The sequence below is a fragment of the Gobius niger genome (assembly GCF_951799975.1).
Source record: "Gobius niger genome assembly, chromosome: 2".
NCBI lineage: Eukaryota > Metazoa > Chordata > Actinopteri > Gobiiformes > Gobiidae > Gobius > Gobius niger.
In genome coordinates this window covers 3,553,532-3,568,783 of record NC_136853.1, presented here as the reverse complement: position 1 = coordinate 3,568,783, position 15,252 = coordinate 3,553,532, and the positions used below count along the sequence as shown (strand labels likewise).

Genomic DNA, 15,252 nt, shown 5'->3' with positions numbered 1-15,252 from the left:
CATTAAAATGAATGCCTCCAAGTGTCTCTTGGAGTCGCCCCTGGCCACCAGGGTCTGGTATTACAGCAATGTCTGCTCCCACCATGAGGACCATGGAGAAGAGCGTTCCTCACCCATTGCCTCAGACTGATCGAAACCTTTTTTGTCGCGTTGTCACCGCGTTTATGTCACATCTTTGAAGCGGTTTTGTTGTATTGTAGTTGTTTAAGTCGTGTTCACCTCGCTTTATTGACACTCTTTTGTCACTTTTTTGTTGTTTTCATCCTAGTTTTCATCGCTTTTTTCACTCATTTTTCAAGAAGCTTTTAGTTTTGGGTAATGCCAAACAGCACGCCCTGGTGGATAGTTTTCACATTGCAGACAACATTATTATCTATTATAGAAAACGCTATCTCAATGGCCGCCGCCTGGGCGCCGCCATGTTTATTTCCCATACCGACTTTGAAGCTAAGCAGGGAAGTGCCTGGTTAGAACTGGGATGGGAGACCGTTACTCCGAAGCTAAGCAGGGACGGGCCTGGTTAGGACTGGGATGGGAGACCGTTTGGGAACACCAGGAAGCCTGGCGACAGTACTGAGTGTGTGCGTGGACATCCGCGGCCAGATCTGACTGCCGTGCGTGTGCGCGCATCCAAACAGGGCGATGTGTGTGTGTGTGTATGTGTGTGCGTGTGCGTGCGTGCCCAACACCTGCTCAAACACGAGCCTCTAATCAAACGCGCTGCTCCGACTGATTTCTCCTCCGTGTGAGTCAAAGCGAAAATGAAACCACTTAACGAGCGCATGGCCTGCACTGCGTAGTTTTTTTCCCTTTTTTTTTTTTACTTTGCTGCTGTACCATTTGTTTTCTATTTTGCTTTCACGTATTGTGAGCCCAGAGGTACATTTGATTCTAAAGCTGCTTTGAACGCATTGCCAATTTTATTGTAAGGTTATAAATACTGTCTAACAACGATCATAAGGCTATTTCATTTCAAAACCTACTAATTCCTTTTTTTTATTGTACACTACCGTGATGCACCAAACCACGGGTCCTGCACCGTGAACCAAACCGTTAGAGCTGTACCCCTAATATTTATCCTTAATTATTCCACTGTCTCTTGAATCCTGTTCCCCGAGTTTAGCGAAAATATTGTCGTACTAAGAGAGGAGCACGGGTGCATCAAACACTCCAATTGCAGTTTGTTTGACATTTTTTTGAGCCTTCATTCTTTAACTCATTTGTAGTGGCCATAGTTTTTGGAATGGGTTGGGAACCACTGGCCTACAGCTGAACTGTGTGACGGGTTGGACATTTCTTTGTAATCACTCACAATCTCTGAATATCAAATGTGGAGACTAGCGAGGCCCGGCCGAAGGCCGGGTCTCAGCTAGTCTATTATAGAAAACGCTATCTCAATGGCCGCCGCCTGGGCGCCGCCATGTTTATTTCCCATACCGACTTTGAAGCTAAGCAGGAAAGTGCCTGGTTAGAACTGGGATGGGAGACCGTTCCTCCGATGCTAAGCAGGGAAAGGCCTGGTTAGGACTGGGATGGGAGACCGTTTGGGAACACCAGGAAGCCTGGCGACAGTACTGAGTGTGTGCGTGGACATCCGCGGCCGGCCCCCACGTGACGAGTCCCACCGGCCGCGGGCATTGGCCACGGGTCCATATGGACCGCGGTGCTGCTGTCCGAGGACAACCCGCCGTCACACACACGCGAGTGCACGCGATCTGACTGCCGTGCGTGTGCGCGCGTACAAACAGGGCGATGTGTGTGTGCGTGTGCGTATGTGTGTGCGTGTGCGTGCGTGCCCAAAACCTCCTCAAACACGAGCCTCTAATCACACGCGCTGCTCCGACTGATTTATCCTCCGTGTGAGTAAAAGCGAAAATGACACATACAACTTAACGAGCGCATGGCCTGCACTGCGTAGTTTTTTTTCTTTTTCTCTTTTTTTTTACTTTGCTGCTGTACCATTTGTTTTCTATTTTGCTTTCACGTATTGAGCCCAGAGGTACATTTTATTCTAAAGCAGCTTGGAAAGCATTGCCAATTTTATTGTAAGGTTATAAATACTGTCTAACAACGACCATTAGGCTATTTCATTTCAAAACCTACTCATTATTTTTTGGATTGTACACTACCGTGATGCACCAAACCACGGGTCCTGCACTTTGAACCAAACCGTTACAGCTGAACCCCTAATATTTATCCATAATTATTCCACTGTCTCTTGAATTCTATTCCCTGAGTTTAGCGAAAATATTGTCGTTGTAGTTTATAAGAAAGGAGCACGGGTGCATCAAACACTCCAATTGCAGTTTGTTTGACTTTTTTTTTTGCATTCATTCTTTTACTCATTTGTAGTGGCCATCGTTTTTGGCATGGGTTGGGAACCACTGGTCTACAGCTGAACTGTGTGACGGGTTGGACATTTCTTTGTAATCACTCATAATCTCAGTATATCAAATGTGGAGACTAGCGAGGCCCGGCCGAAGGCCGGGTCTCAGCTAGTTAAATAAGAAATAAGCACAGGAAATGCATTTTTAAGCTTGTCCGTCAGTGCCCCTTAACCAAAATATGTTCCCACGGCTCCGTATGTTTTGATGCTGTTGGACCAGGGGCAGCATTATCGAGACCGACCTTTGCCACAGCCCTACGTTAGCACCGAACGCCGCTGCTCCTTTTTATTTCTACTTTCATTTATGAGGTGATCCTCTTTTTTCTTGGGCTCATCCCTCGAACTCACCGGCCACAGTCAGGCTCTGGTGGTGCACGTACTCCTGCGATGTGTTGAACCCGGCGGTGCAGGTGTAGATGCCGGAGTCCCTGAGTGTGAGGTTGTGCAGGAGGAGGGACAGCTCCCCTCCGCTCAGCCGTGGGTCCTTCAGCTCCACTCTCGCCCCATACCCGGGCCCAGCGCTGCTCTCGCCGCCCCCCAGGTGGTAACGATACACATGTTTGTACTTCCAGCTACTGTGAAACGAGACACAAGTGAAGACAGTATAATGTTCTTCCACTGCCAAGGACTGATGGAGCACGCCTTCATGCGTCTCCAATGACAACACGCACAATGGACTATTGCCCATATACCTTTTTCAAACCAGTCTTTATAAAACTAGATCGTATTTTATGCAATATATATAGTAAAACCCATTGAAGATGGGGGTATGAATGTTATTGATTTAGAAGTGATGAACGGTGCCCTGAAGTTCAAATGGATTTCACAAAAAACCAAAGCTCTATATGGTTTCATTTTCCTTTTTATATTTTTGAAAATGTTGGAGGGATAGAATTCTTATTAAAATGTGACTTTGATCCCCTTAAAATACCAATCAAATTATCAAATTTTTACAGGCAGGTTTTACTTTATTGGAAGATGACGCATACACACAATTATAGTCCACAGAGTGCTACAATTTGGAATAACAAATATCATTTTTCCTAATCAGATGTGACTTATTATTCCATATAAAGTCATATTGAACTTTACTGACTCTTTGAATACATCTGTTAGGAACAGCTAAAGAATATGCTGGATATATTAACCTGGAAATACCTTCCATTTTTGTCCATTCGTTTTTGTCCAAGTCATTTTGTATACCCGTGTAAAGAATCTTTAAGAATTAGATACCAATTTCAAGATAACATATGTAAATTTTGTCGAATTGATATCGAATCTCAAGAACATTTATTTTATGAATGTAGAAGAAATTGTGGGTTGATTTATACAATAGGTTGAAGGTAAAGAACAATGCACCCATGTTGGATTATAATTGTGTCAAATTTGGAGTATTTATGAAAGATAGAATGTATGTATAATAATTTGATAATTCTGAGTAAATGTTATTCACATAGATGTAGATTTCTGAATATAAATCCCAATTTTGTTCCTTTTAAAAATGAACTGATGTCCTTGTACTAGTCTCTTAAAATTCTAGAATGTAAAAGTGCCATAAAACTATGTGAAAATGTATCTGTATATATGAGCTGATGCCCTGATGTTTTATTGTTATTTTTTGTTTATTTTGTTGTTTATTTTTTGATGCTGCTTAGATTTTCGCAGTCATTTGTATTCATTCTGCCTTTTTTTGATTAAGATACATTGTCAATTGACTATGCAATAAAAAAATTAAAAAAAAGTTCCAGCAGCCATTTTGAATACCAAAGTAGCATTATGCAGTACTAAAACATGCAACAATATCTCGGACGGAGCAGGTTCTGACCTGTCGTCTTTGGTCCATCTCAGCCACTGGACTTCCCCATGGAACGGACTGTGGCAGCGCAGCTCAGCGTCCTCCCCGGGCCGCCTGCTGATCGGCTTAGAGACTGAAACAGAGGAATGACATGAGTGAGTGATGCCCTGCTCATGGTCATGTTCAACCTTTAGTTGCTTCAGATTTAGTTCTCTGTATGTGCTTTACACACGACAATAAAGGCAACAGCACTGAACACAGAATGACATTCTGCAGATCTACAATAAAACTCTTGATAGGAAATAACAGGTTCTGACTTAAAGACTTAAAACGAGTGCTCAAGACAGAGTGAAATGGTGCTCAAGACAGAGTGAACTAGTGCTCAAGACAGAGTGAAATAGTGCTCAAGACAGAGTGAAACAGTGCTCAAGACAGAGTGAAATAGTGCTCAAGACAGAGTGAACTAGTGCTCAAGACAGAGTGAACTAGTGCTCAAGACAGAGTGAACTAGTGCTCAAGACAGAGTGAAACAGTGCTCAAGACAGAGTGAACTAGTGCTCAAGACAGAGTGAACTAGTGCTCAAGACAGAGTGAACTAGTGCTCAAGACAGAGTGAAATAGTGCTCAAGACAGAGTGAAACAGTGCTCAAGACAGAGTGAAACAGTGCTCAAGACAGAGTGAAATAGAGCTCAAGACAGAGTGAACTAGTGCTCAAGACAGAGTGAAATAGTGCTCAAGACAGAGTGAAATAGTGCTCAAGACAGAGTGAACTAGTGCTCAAGACAGAGTGAACTAGTGCTCAAGACAGAGTGAAATAGTGCTCAAGACAGAGTGAACTAGTGCTCAAGACAGAGTGAAATAGTGCTCAAGACAGAGTGAAACAGTGCTCAAGACAGAGTGAAATAGTGCTCAAGACAGAGTGAACTAGTGCTCAAGACAGAGTTAAATAGTGCTCAAGACAGAGTGAAATAGTGCTCAAGACAGAGTGAAATAGTGCTCAAGACAGAGTGAACTAGTGCTCAAGACAGAGTTAAATAGTGCTCAAGACAGAGCGAAATAATGCTCAAGACAGAGTGAACTAGTGCTCAAGACAGAGTGAAATAGTGCTCAAGACAGAGTGAAATAGTGCTCAAGACAGAGTGAACTAGTGCTCAAGACAGAGTTAAATAGTGCTCAAGACAGAGCGAAATAGTGCTCAAGACAGAGTGAACTAGTGCTCAAGACAGAGTGAAATAGTGCTCAAGACAGAGTGAAATAGTGCTCAAGACAGAGTGAACTAGTGCTCAAGACAGAGTTAAATAGTGCTCAAGACAGAGCGAAATAATGCTCAAGACAGAGCGAGTCAAAACAAGACTTGAATATGCATATAACTGAAAGTATTTTATCTACACTCTTGCCTCTTACTGTAATTGATTAATTTTATGTTGATGTTTTTATTGATTGTATTTGTTTTTCTTATATGTTATAACTGTAACTGTGAAGCACTTTGAATTGCCTTGTGTATGAATTGTGCTCTACAAATAAACTTGCCTGGCCTAGCAGCCTTTGCAGTGGCAAAAGAAAAATCAGACAGTCCTGATAACCCAGGGAAGTCCTTCTGCCTGGAATATGGACATGACTTTTTTACAGATTTACAGTATCTTTGAAGTTCACAAACTGTGTCATTGCATCATTAGTCAATACATTTATCATTCCCCAGTTCAGTGGCAGCTGCTGGTCTTTCAAACAGGGGAACCTCCAAATATGTTTTGCTACCACACTGAGAAAAGTAAAACATTGGCTTAATCTGCAAAATGTATAGACATCGTTTACATCTGCATTTTGCTAGTTGTTCATAATGATATATATTCATTAGTCCAACTATAAATGTTTCATCTGTAACTGTGAATATTTTAAATTGGTTCAACAAAAAAATGTTCCTGACTTGAATGTTCAAAGGTTCATTGAGTCAATTTAAAACTCTTCATTAGCAGATATGAGCTAATTTAAAAATTTCCATTGAACCAATGTACTTTTAGCCCTCGTGTTGCCTTCGCGGGTCATTTTGACCCACTGTCATGTTCTGGGCATTTGGATGCAAGGTGACACAAGGGGGCGCCCTTCTAACCTTCTCAGTGTAAATGTGAGTTGACTTTCTTCAGACTTAGACTTTAGGCCAGACACCATGAGTGACAGTAACATGACGCTAAATACAGTGAGCTCTTTGTTTGCAGTAAAAAGGTTGAGGCCTCATTGCTCTTCAGTCACAGACTGAGAAGTGAAGAAGCAAGTCGTGGAGCTTCTGCTTTAGACAGAACTTCAGATTTCTGCTGCAGGTCATGTATTATGCAAGAGTCATATCATATTCAATTATGTAGTAAAAACATAATATTTGGAAAATTATTATTACAATTACAAATTCAATACAAAGAAAAAAAAATATGAAAATCCTGTATCAATTAAAGTTTTATTTACTCTCATTCAAAAAAAAAAAAAAAAACACTAACAAACCCAGGTCACTTGTGTCTGCTGTAAAGTTCCTCTGAGTCATGGTGCAGCAGGACTGATGTGGACAGATGTTACAGGAGAAGCTCATGAGGTTCATTTCTTCAACAGTTACTATAGTAACTATTTTCTCCAAAGTAAAAGTAGATCTACCACAGTCCTGTCCACATCTGTCATGGTCCACCATGACCCACCATGACTCAGAGGAACTGGGACGAACATGACTTCACAGCAGATACATATTCAGGTTTGTTTGGGTTTTCTTTTTTAGAATGAGAGTAAATAAATAAAAAAATAAAAAAATGGATTAGATACAGGATTTTCAATGAAGAGTTTTAAATTGACTCAATGAACCTTTGAACATTCAAGTCAGGAACATTTTTTTGTTGAACCAATTTAAAATATTCACAGTTACAGATGAAACATTTATAGTTCGACTCATGAATATATATCATTATGAACAACTAGTAAAATGCAGATGTAAATGATTTCTATACATTTTTCAGATTAAGCCAATGTTTTACTTTTCTCAGTGCAGTCCTCCTCGTGAATGGGACTGGCACCAAAGTAGCAAAGCCAATTTTATCCATATGCGATCGCCATTCTGGCAAGAGTTTGCTTGGAAATTCCAACTAAGGTTCTTCAAAACAGCCCATATGATATCAAAGATTTCAAAAAGTAAAGACACGGCCGTTTGTTGGAGGAAGTGCGGGGAGAAAGGAGCTGACTATTTGCATATATTCTTTACTTGCCCAAAATTAGTAAACTTCTGGAACAAAATTATATCAAGTACAAAGCAAATGATGGGTAATAAAGTTACATATGACGCAAAACATCTATTACTAGGCATACCATCAAAAAGAGCAAAGCAAAGTGTGCAATATCTCTTTTAGAATCACAACATTAAAACAAATTACAAGGAATTGGCGATCAATAAAACTCCCAAACTTTAAGAACTGGCTCGTAACTATAGAAAGCACACAACGTATGGAAAGATTGACTCATGTAATAAATGACAAAGAAGCTGAGTTCCAAAACAAATGGTCTCTCTTTAACCAAGACAGATTCATATAGTAATATAAAATACATGAATAAATGTTAAAATGAAAAAAGAATAATGATAATAAAAAATGTGTATATAGGTGCATCTATTATAGAAAACGCTATCTCAATGGCCGCCGCCTGGCCGCCGCCATGTTTATTTCCCATACCGACTTTGAAGCTAAGCAGGGACGGCCCTGGTTAGGACTGGGATGGGAGACCGTTTGGGAACACCAGGAAGCCTGGCGACAGTAGTGAGTGTGTGCGTGGTTGGTGGTGGGGGCTGATGTGTGTATAATTGTTCAGCATATTTGAGCGTCTGGAAAAACGCTATATCCGCGGCCGGCCCCCACGTGATGGTCCCACCGGCCGCAGGCATTGGCCACGGGTCCATATGGACCGCGGTGCTGCTGTCCGAGGACAACCCGCCGTCACAACAACGCGAGTGCACGACATCTGACTGCCGTGCGTGTGCGCGCATCCAAACAGGGCGGTGTGTGTGTGCGTGTGTGCGTGTGCGCGTGTATGTGTGCGCGCGCGTGTGCGTGTGTGCGCGCGCGTGAATGTGTGTGCGTGCGCACGTGTATGTGTGCGCGCACACATCCAAACAGGGCCATGTGTGCCATCGTCACTCACCGCTAACCTGCAGACGCTCCGCACAGGTACAGTTACATCCTCCAAAACACATCTGCGCGTCTTTGTTTACGTCTCTCCTGCAGTGACCGAGCCTGTGGTTCATTATAGATCCAGGCAGTATTCCGTCTCTACAGCTTTGTCTCCGAAAAACAGTACACGCAAACATTGCCCAAAAGCCTCTAATCACACGCGCTGCTCCGACTGATTTATCCTCCGTGTGAGTAAAAGCGAAAATGAAACTACCACTTAACGAGCGCATGGCCTGCACTGCGTAGTTTTTTCCTTTTTTTTTTTGGCTGCTGTACCATTTGTTTTCTATTTTGCTTTCACGTATTGTGAGCCCAGAGGTACATTTTATTCTAAAGCAGCTTTGAACGCATTGCCCATTTTATTGTAAAGTTATAAATACTGTCTAACAACGATAATTAGGCTATTTCATTTCAAAACCTACTTACTATTTTTTTGATTGTGCACTACCGTCATGCACCAAACCACGGGTCCTGCACCGTGAACCAAACTGTTAGAGCTGAACCCCTAATATTTATCCATACTTATTCCACTGTCTCTTGAATTCTATTCCCTGAGTTTAGCGAACATATTGTGGTTGTAGTTTATAAGAAAGGAGTGCGGGTGCATCAAACACTCCAATTGCAGTTTGTTTGAAATTATTTTTAGCATTCATTATTTTAAACATTTGTAGTGGCCATAGTTTTTGAAATGGGTTGGGAACCACTGGTCTACAGCTGAACTGTGTGACGGGTTGGACATTTCTTTGTAATCACTCATAATCTCAGAATATCAAATGTGGAGACTAGCGAGGCCCGGCCAAAGGCCGGGTCTCAGCTAGTATATATATATTACAATATACACATTTTAAGAACTAGAATCCCATGATGGGGAGTCCCTTTCCATTTTCTTCAAATACATGGCAGCTTTTGATGTAGTATAAAACAAGGAATTATCATTATTTATTTATTTTCTGCTTTTTCTTTCTAGCTACCATGTATGAATTCAAACCACTGTCACAGCACATCAGGTATGTAATAGCTCCTTTTGTTTGTCGATTTTATTTGCTACACAAGGGGAGAAAAAAAAAAAAAAAAAGACTAAATATTGTGTGTAATAACAGAAATGTAAAGATGTACATGTTTAAAATGTAAAACCACACAATAAAGTAAAAACAAACATGTTTTGCTTTTCGTTGACTGACCTGCACAAATTCTACAATACGTATGAATTAGGGATGTCACGATAAACATCTTTTGAGTCACGATTATTGTGCGAGAAAATATTGCGATTTTACAATGATCGAATGAAAGGAAAGAACTGATATTTCCTCAAGGGCCGACGGGCATGCTCCGCGGGCACCACGCCGGCACCACACGGGCACCACGCGGGCACCACGCGGGCACCACGCAGGGGTCACCGGCGTGGTGCTCCGCGGGCACCACGCCGGTGACCCCTGCGTTGGGCGTAACCCCTGTTATCAGTTCGACGGCGTTCCAAGGCATTTTTCCAAGTGGCAGGTCGGAAATGTGCCGGTTACTAGTCGCCTGGAACCACCATTAGTTCCAATGTGTTACCATGGCAACGTCCCATCTAGAGTTTTATTGCAGATCAGTGATAGGAGCTCTACCTAGAGAAGGATGAACACCCGCACCTGTGTCAGAGATCGCCAGTCGCTGTCGTACTGTATAGTCGTACGAGTTACTGTGAGTAGCTGAGCAGATGTAAACTCCACTGTCTCCGGGCCTGACTCTCCTCAGAATCACGCTCAGCCTGCCCCGTCTCATCTGGGGCTCCACCAGCTCCACGCGGCCCCTGAAGTCCGGGTGCTGCTGGCTCCTGAAGACCTGGTAGAGGAACAGGGTTATATGGACAAGTTGTTTGGACAAACGTGGTGTAAGCAGGACTCACAGCTGACCAGGCGTCCACTAGGTCAGAACCCTGAATGACCCTGAATGGTCCTCAGACAAATCTTTAAAAAAAACATAGTACAGGACAAGAAGGAAAAGTGTCTTTGCCATGTTGCTGGCATGTCCAAAAACACAGAAATGAGTGCATTGGAAAGAGACAACTCCCAGCTGCAAACAGAGCAGCAGGGCCGTGCAGAGAGCTGGGCAGGGGCTCAAAAACCAGCCTGCAGAGCAATGTGGTTAACGGTGACTAAAGAGTAACTGCATAAAGCTGGGTTCATGCTGGGTGTTTTTGCACATTGACACTAATTTTGATCATAATATTACAAACGACACTCCCTAAATCAAAGTCTGAGCTGGATTTAACCAGAGCTAACCTCTTAACTCCCGCCTGAACCGAGAGGATCTTTTTCCTCACGTCATCCGATTTTTTTTCCAACATTTTTTTGTTAGGTATTCAACTCATTTTTGTAACTTTATTTGTCATTTTTTTTGTCATTTTTTGTCACATTTTTGTCATTTTTGGTAATTTTTTAATCACATTTTTGACATTTTTTTTGTCATTTTTTGTTACATTTTGGTCATTTTTTTGTCACATTTTTGTAATTTTTTGGTCAAATTTTTATCACATTTTTGTCAAATTTTTATCACATTTTTGTCACATTTTGCAACAATTTTGTCACTTTTTGGTCATTTTTTGTCAATTTCTTGTGACATTTTTGTGACAATTTTGCCTCTTTTTCATAAATTTTTCGTCACTTTTTTGCCAATGTTTTCTCACTTTTTTGTCACATTTCCATCATTGTTTTCGTCTCAGTTTTGTTGCTATTTTCACAGCTTTTCCCCAGAAGCTTTTAGACTGGGGTAAAGCCAAACTGGAGAAAATGTGCTCGGTTCAGGCGGGCGTTAAGGGGTTAATTGTGCCTCACCGCTGGGTCTGCAGTGTTTTCAAAACCAGCCGCTAATGTTGCTAACTAGCTGCTAACGGCTGTGGCGACTCTCATGCCGCTTTATGCCTCGGGGCTTAAAACCAAGCGAATCCAACAAATAAAAAGTACTCAGAAAATGCCAGATAAAGAGATACAGCATGCCCATGTGGAGCCAAATTTAGCTGCAGCAAAAATAATCAAAATGCTGTAGGCTATTGGCAAAGCTGCTAGTCTTCAAAACACATGGGAGGCAATGAGGCGCCATTACTGTCTCCATCTCGTATACGAACTCGTGGCAGTCTTGAGGTTTTCAAGTTTACAAGTTGTAAGGACCAGTTCCAAAGCCTTTTTCCAAGTGGGAGGTGGGAAATTTACCAGTTTCCTGGAACGCACCAAATCACTTTTTACCTCTTAACCCCCGCCTGAACCGAGCGCATTTTCTCCAGTTTGGCTTTACCCAAATCTAAAGGCGTCTTGAAAAAAAGCAGCAAAAACATGCCAGAAAAGTAACATTAGCGCAATAAAAAAGTGACACAAACACAAAAGAGAGATGACAACGCAACAAAAATGTGACAAAAATCGACGAAAATGCGACGAAAACACACCAAAAAAGTGACGCAAATGCAACAAAAAAGTGACAAAAAAGTGAGAAAAACATGATGAAAAAGTGACAAAAAGTTACGAAAACGAAACAAAAAAGTGACAAAAAAAGTGACAAAAACACAACAAAAAAGTGACGAAAACGTGACGAAAAGACAAAAAAGCAACAGAAAACATCAAAAACACAAAAAAAGAGATGAAAAGTGGCAAAAATGTGATGAAAACGTGATGAAAAGGCAACAAACAACGTCAAAAACAGAACAAAAAACAACAAAAAACAGAAAACAACAAAACCAAAACGTGATGAAAACATGACAAAAAAAGCAACAATAAAGGGATGAAAAGGCAACAAAAAACGACAATAGTGTAGATCACTTTTGTAGGTCTTAGCTTTCAAATGAGGCTGCAAGCTCCATTTGAGAAGCTTTTGGATTTGGGTAAAACCGAACTGGAGAAAATGTGCTCGGTTAAGGTGGGGGGTAAGTGATTAACCCACACCCTCCAGCCAGTCACAATCGAGTAGTAGCTTCAGTAAGTAACTGCCTTGTACTCATATCGGTATTTGGTATCGGCAAGTACACAAGTCAACTGTACACTCCTCCTGCTGTGAAAGCTCAGATCAGGGGTCACCAACCTTTTTTCAGTTGAGGGCTACTTTAAAAAATCTTGTTGAGTTTTTGTCACATTTTTGTCACTTTTTTGTAGAATTTTTGTCACATTTTTGTTGAATTTTTGTCTCATTTTTGTTGAATTTATGTCACTTTTTTGTTGAATTTATGTCACATTTTTGTTGAATTTTTGTCACATTTTTGTTGAATTTTTGTCACATTTTTGTTACATTTTTGTCACATTTTTGATGATTTTTTGTCACTTTTTTGTTGAATTTATGTCGCATTTTTGTTGAATTTTTGTCAAATTTTTGTTGAATTTATGTCACTTTTTTGTTACATTTTTGTCACATTTTTGATGAATTTATGTCGCATTTTTGTTGAATTTTTGTCACATTTTTGTTACATTTTTGTCACATTTTTGTTACATTTTTGTCACATTTTTGATGATTTTTTGTCACTTTTTTGTTGAATTTATGTCACATTTTTGTTGAATTTATGTCACTTTTTTGTTGAATTTATGTCGCATTTTTGTTGAATTTTTGTCACATTTTTGTTACATTTTTGTTGAATTTATGTCACATTTTTGTTACATTTTTGTCACATTTTTGATGATTTTTTGTTACATTTTTGTTGAATTTTTGTCACATTTTTGTTGAATTTATGTCACATTTTTGATGAATTTATGTCACTTTTTTGTTGAATTTATGTCACATTTTTGATGAATTTATGTCACTTTTTTGTTGAATTTATGTTGCATTTTTGATGATTTTTTGTCACATTTTTGATGATTTTTTGTCACATTTTTGTTGAATTTTTGTAACATTTTTGTTGCGTCTAGATCCTTGTTTTCTTCTCATTTTTGTTGCTGTTTTGGTGCTTTTTTCCAAGAAGCTTTTTGATTAGGATAAAGCAAAACTGGAGAAAATGGGACCCGTTCAGGTGGGAGTTAAGAGGTTAAGTCTGTCTGCAACAGCAAAGGGAGAATGAAACCCATGGACAGCAGTGGAAACATGCCCAGGCCCATGAAAGGTCCCCTTATCTCTAATCTGACCAAAGGATTTGAAAAAAGTAGCACCTCATTACCCACCTGATTGTTTTTGTAGTGAAAAACGGTGTCATATTCCACCCGGTCCACCTCTATTCTCCATTTACGCCACTCCAGCTCCTCCACGCGCTCATCGAAGTAACTGTAGCAGGGCAGCGTGACGTCCAGCCCGACCATCTGGACAATAGTGTCTGGATCTAAACACAACAGTCAGTACAGGTTTACCACATGTGTGTGATGGGTTTGTTGTGATGGTCGTGGTTCGGGAGGGGATGATCAACAATAATATTATTAATTCATTTATTCAGTGTCTAGTTTCACAATTAAGTTTTTCTGTTTTTGGCACTCAATGTGTTAAGACAGTGTTGTTCTCCAGTGCAGGGTAGTTGGTCCTTTGCCTTTGACCTATATTTAGTTTAGTTTAGTTTAATTTATTTGAGCAACTATAGTTTCCTGATTTACAAATACACAGATGCTCAAAAGGAGTCGGCTGAAGCAAAAAGCTTATGAGCGCCTGCCCCACATTCAACATTTACAGAAATACATGAGGACTGTCTCCACAACCAAGAAGAAGAAATGAGATCACATGAGTGGAACGCATGGACTCCATTGCTTACATTTCCTACTGGAAACTAAACAAGTAACAAGAAAATGAGAAAATTCATGTATTCGATTTTCCAAACCCAGGCACAAACAACTGTGTTTAAGATGTACATTTATGCTTTTGCATAATCAACATGAGAATTACGATCATACAAACAGATGCATTTGTTGTTATTATTAATATTATGAATGTTATTACCATCATTACAATTATTTGTTTTATTATTTTTGATGACATCCTAGATATTGCGAATGTAATAGTATAATATTACAATATTATACTATTATACCGGCATATTTAATTTTCAGAGATTAAATGGAATCTTGTTTACTAGACACAGAGATCCTGATAAAACATTTGTTGTCATTACTATTGCCACTACCATATTTTTATGTACAAGTGTTGGTTGTTTTATTTTTAATTTTTTTTGCCCTATACAGTGTGGTGCATAAAAAAGCCAGGGTGTGGAGTGGGCCAGTTAGGAGAGGGCAGTAGCCCCAACCAACAAGCCCCCCCCCCAGCTGCCCTAACTAGTGGACTGTGTTGTTGAGGTGTTGTATCCAAAGCTGTGAGATGGTTTAAAAGACGAGGTTTTATGAGTCTGCTGGGCAGGGAGGGGCCTCTTCTTCTCTTCTTCCTCTACTTTCCCGACAGTAAAAGAGTAAACAGTGTAACAGTGTCCTCGGCAGACTGACAAAGACTCGTGTGTAGTTTTAGAATCTCCCAAGCCGCTGATTTAATGACTTACCTCACCTTTAATGGTGCATGTCACAGCAGAGGCCCCCCAGAGCAGCAGCACCACGTGAGCCGGTCCCATGGCCAGTGCAAACAGGTGAAGCAGGAAGTCACAGTGTGAGTGTGTGCCGCTCCTTCAGGGGGAGGAGCCGCTCCTTCAGGGGGAGGAGCCGCTCCTTCAGGGGGAGGAGCCGCTCCTTCAGGGGGAGGAGCCGCCCCTTCAGGGGGAGGAGCCGCCCCTTCAGGGGGAGGAGCCGCTCCTTCAGGGGGAGGAGCCGCTCCTTCAGGGGGAGGAGCCGCTCCTTCAGGGGGAGGAGCCGCTCCTTCAGGGGGAGGAGCCGCCCCTTCAGGGGGAGGAGCCGCCCCTTCAGGGGGAGGAGCCGCCCCTTCAGGGGGAGGAGCCGCTCCTTCAGGGGGAGGAGCCGCTCTGACACAATGCCGTGTTGACTCCAGAGTTTGCTTCAGTTGC

At 41.3% G+C, this 15,252-nt stretch overlaps 1 protein-coding gene across 1 annotated transcript; it reads right to left on the bottom strand.

The window, feature by feature from the left end:
• Positions 1-3,906: 3,906 nt before the first annotated feature.
• On the bottom strand, positions 3,907-14,899 carry LOC306959906 (butyrophilin subfamily 2 member A2-like; the record flags this gene model as incomplete). Its single annotated transcript, XM_079552161.1, has 5 exons — positions 14,802-14,899; positions 13,487-13,641; positions 10,004-10,196; positions 4,212-4,314; positions 3,907-3,922 (listed from the first exon to the last, which is right to left on the bottom strand). The coding sequence occupies exons 1-5, from the start codon at positions 14,863-14,865 to the stop codon at positions 3,907-3,909; spliced, it is 531 nt and encodes a 176-aa protein (XP_079408287.1). The 5' UTR covers positions 14,866-14,899.
• Positions 14,900-15,252: the final 353 nt, after the last annotated feature.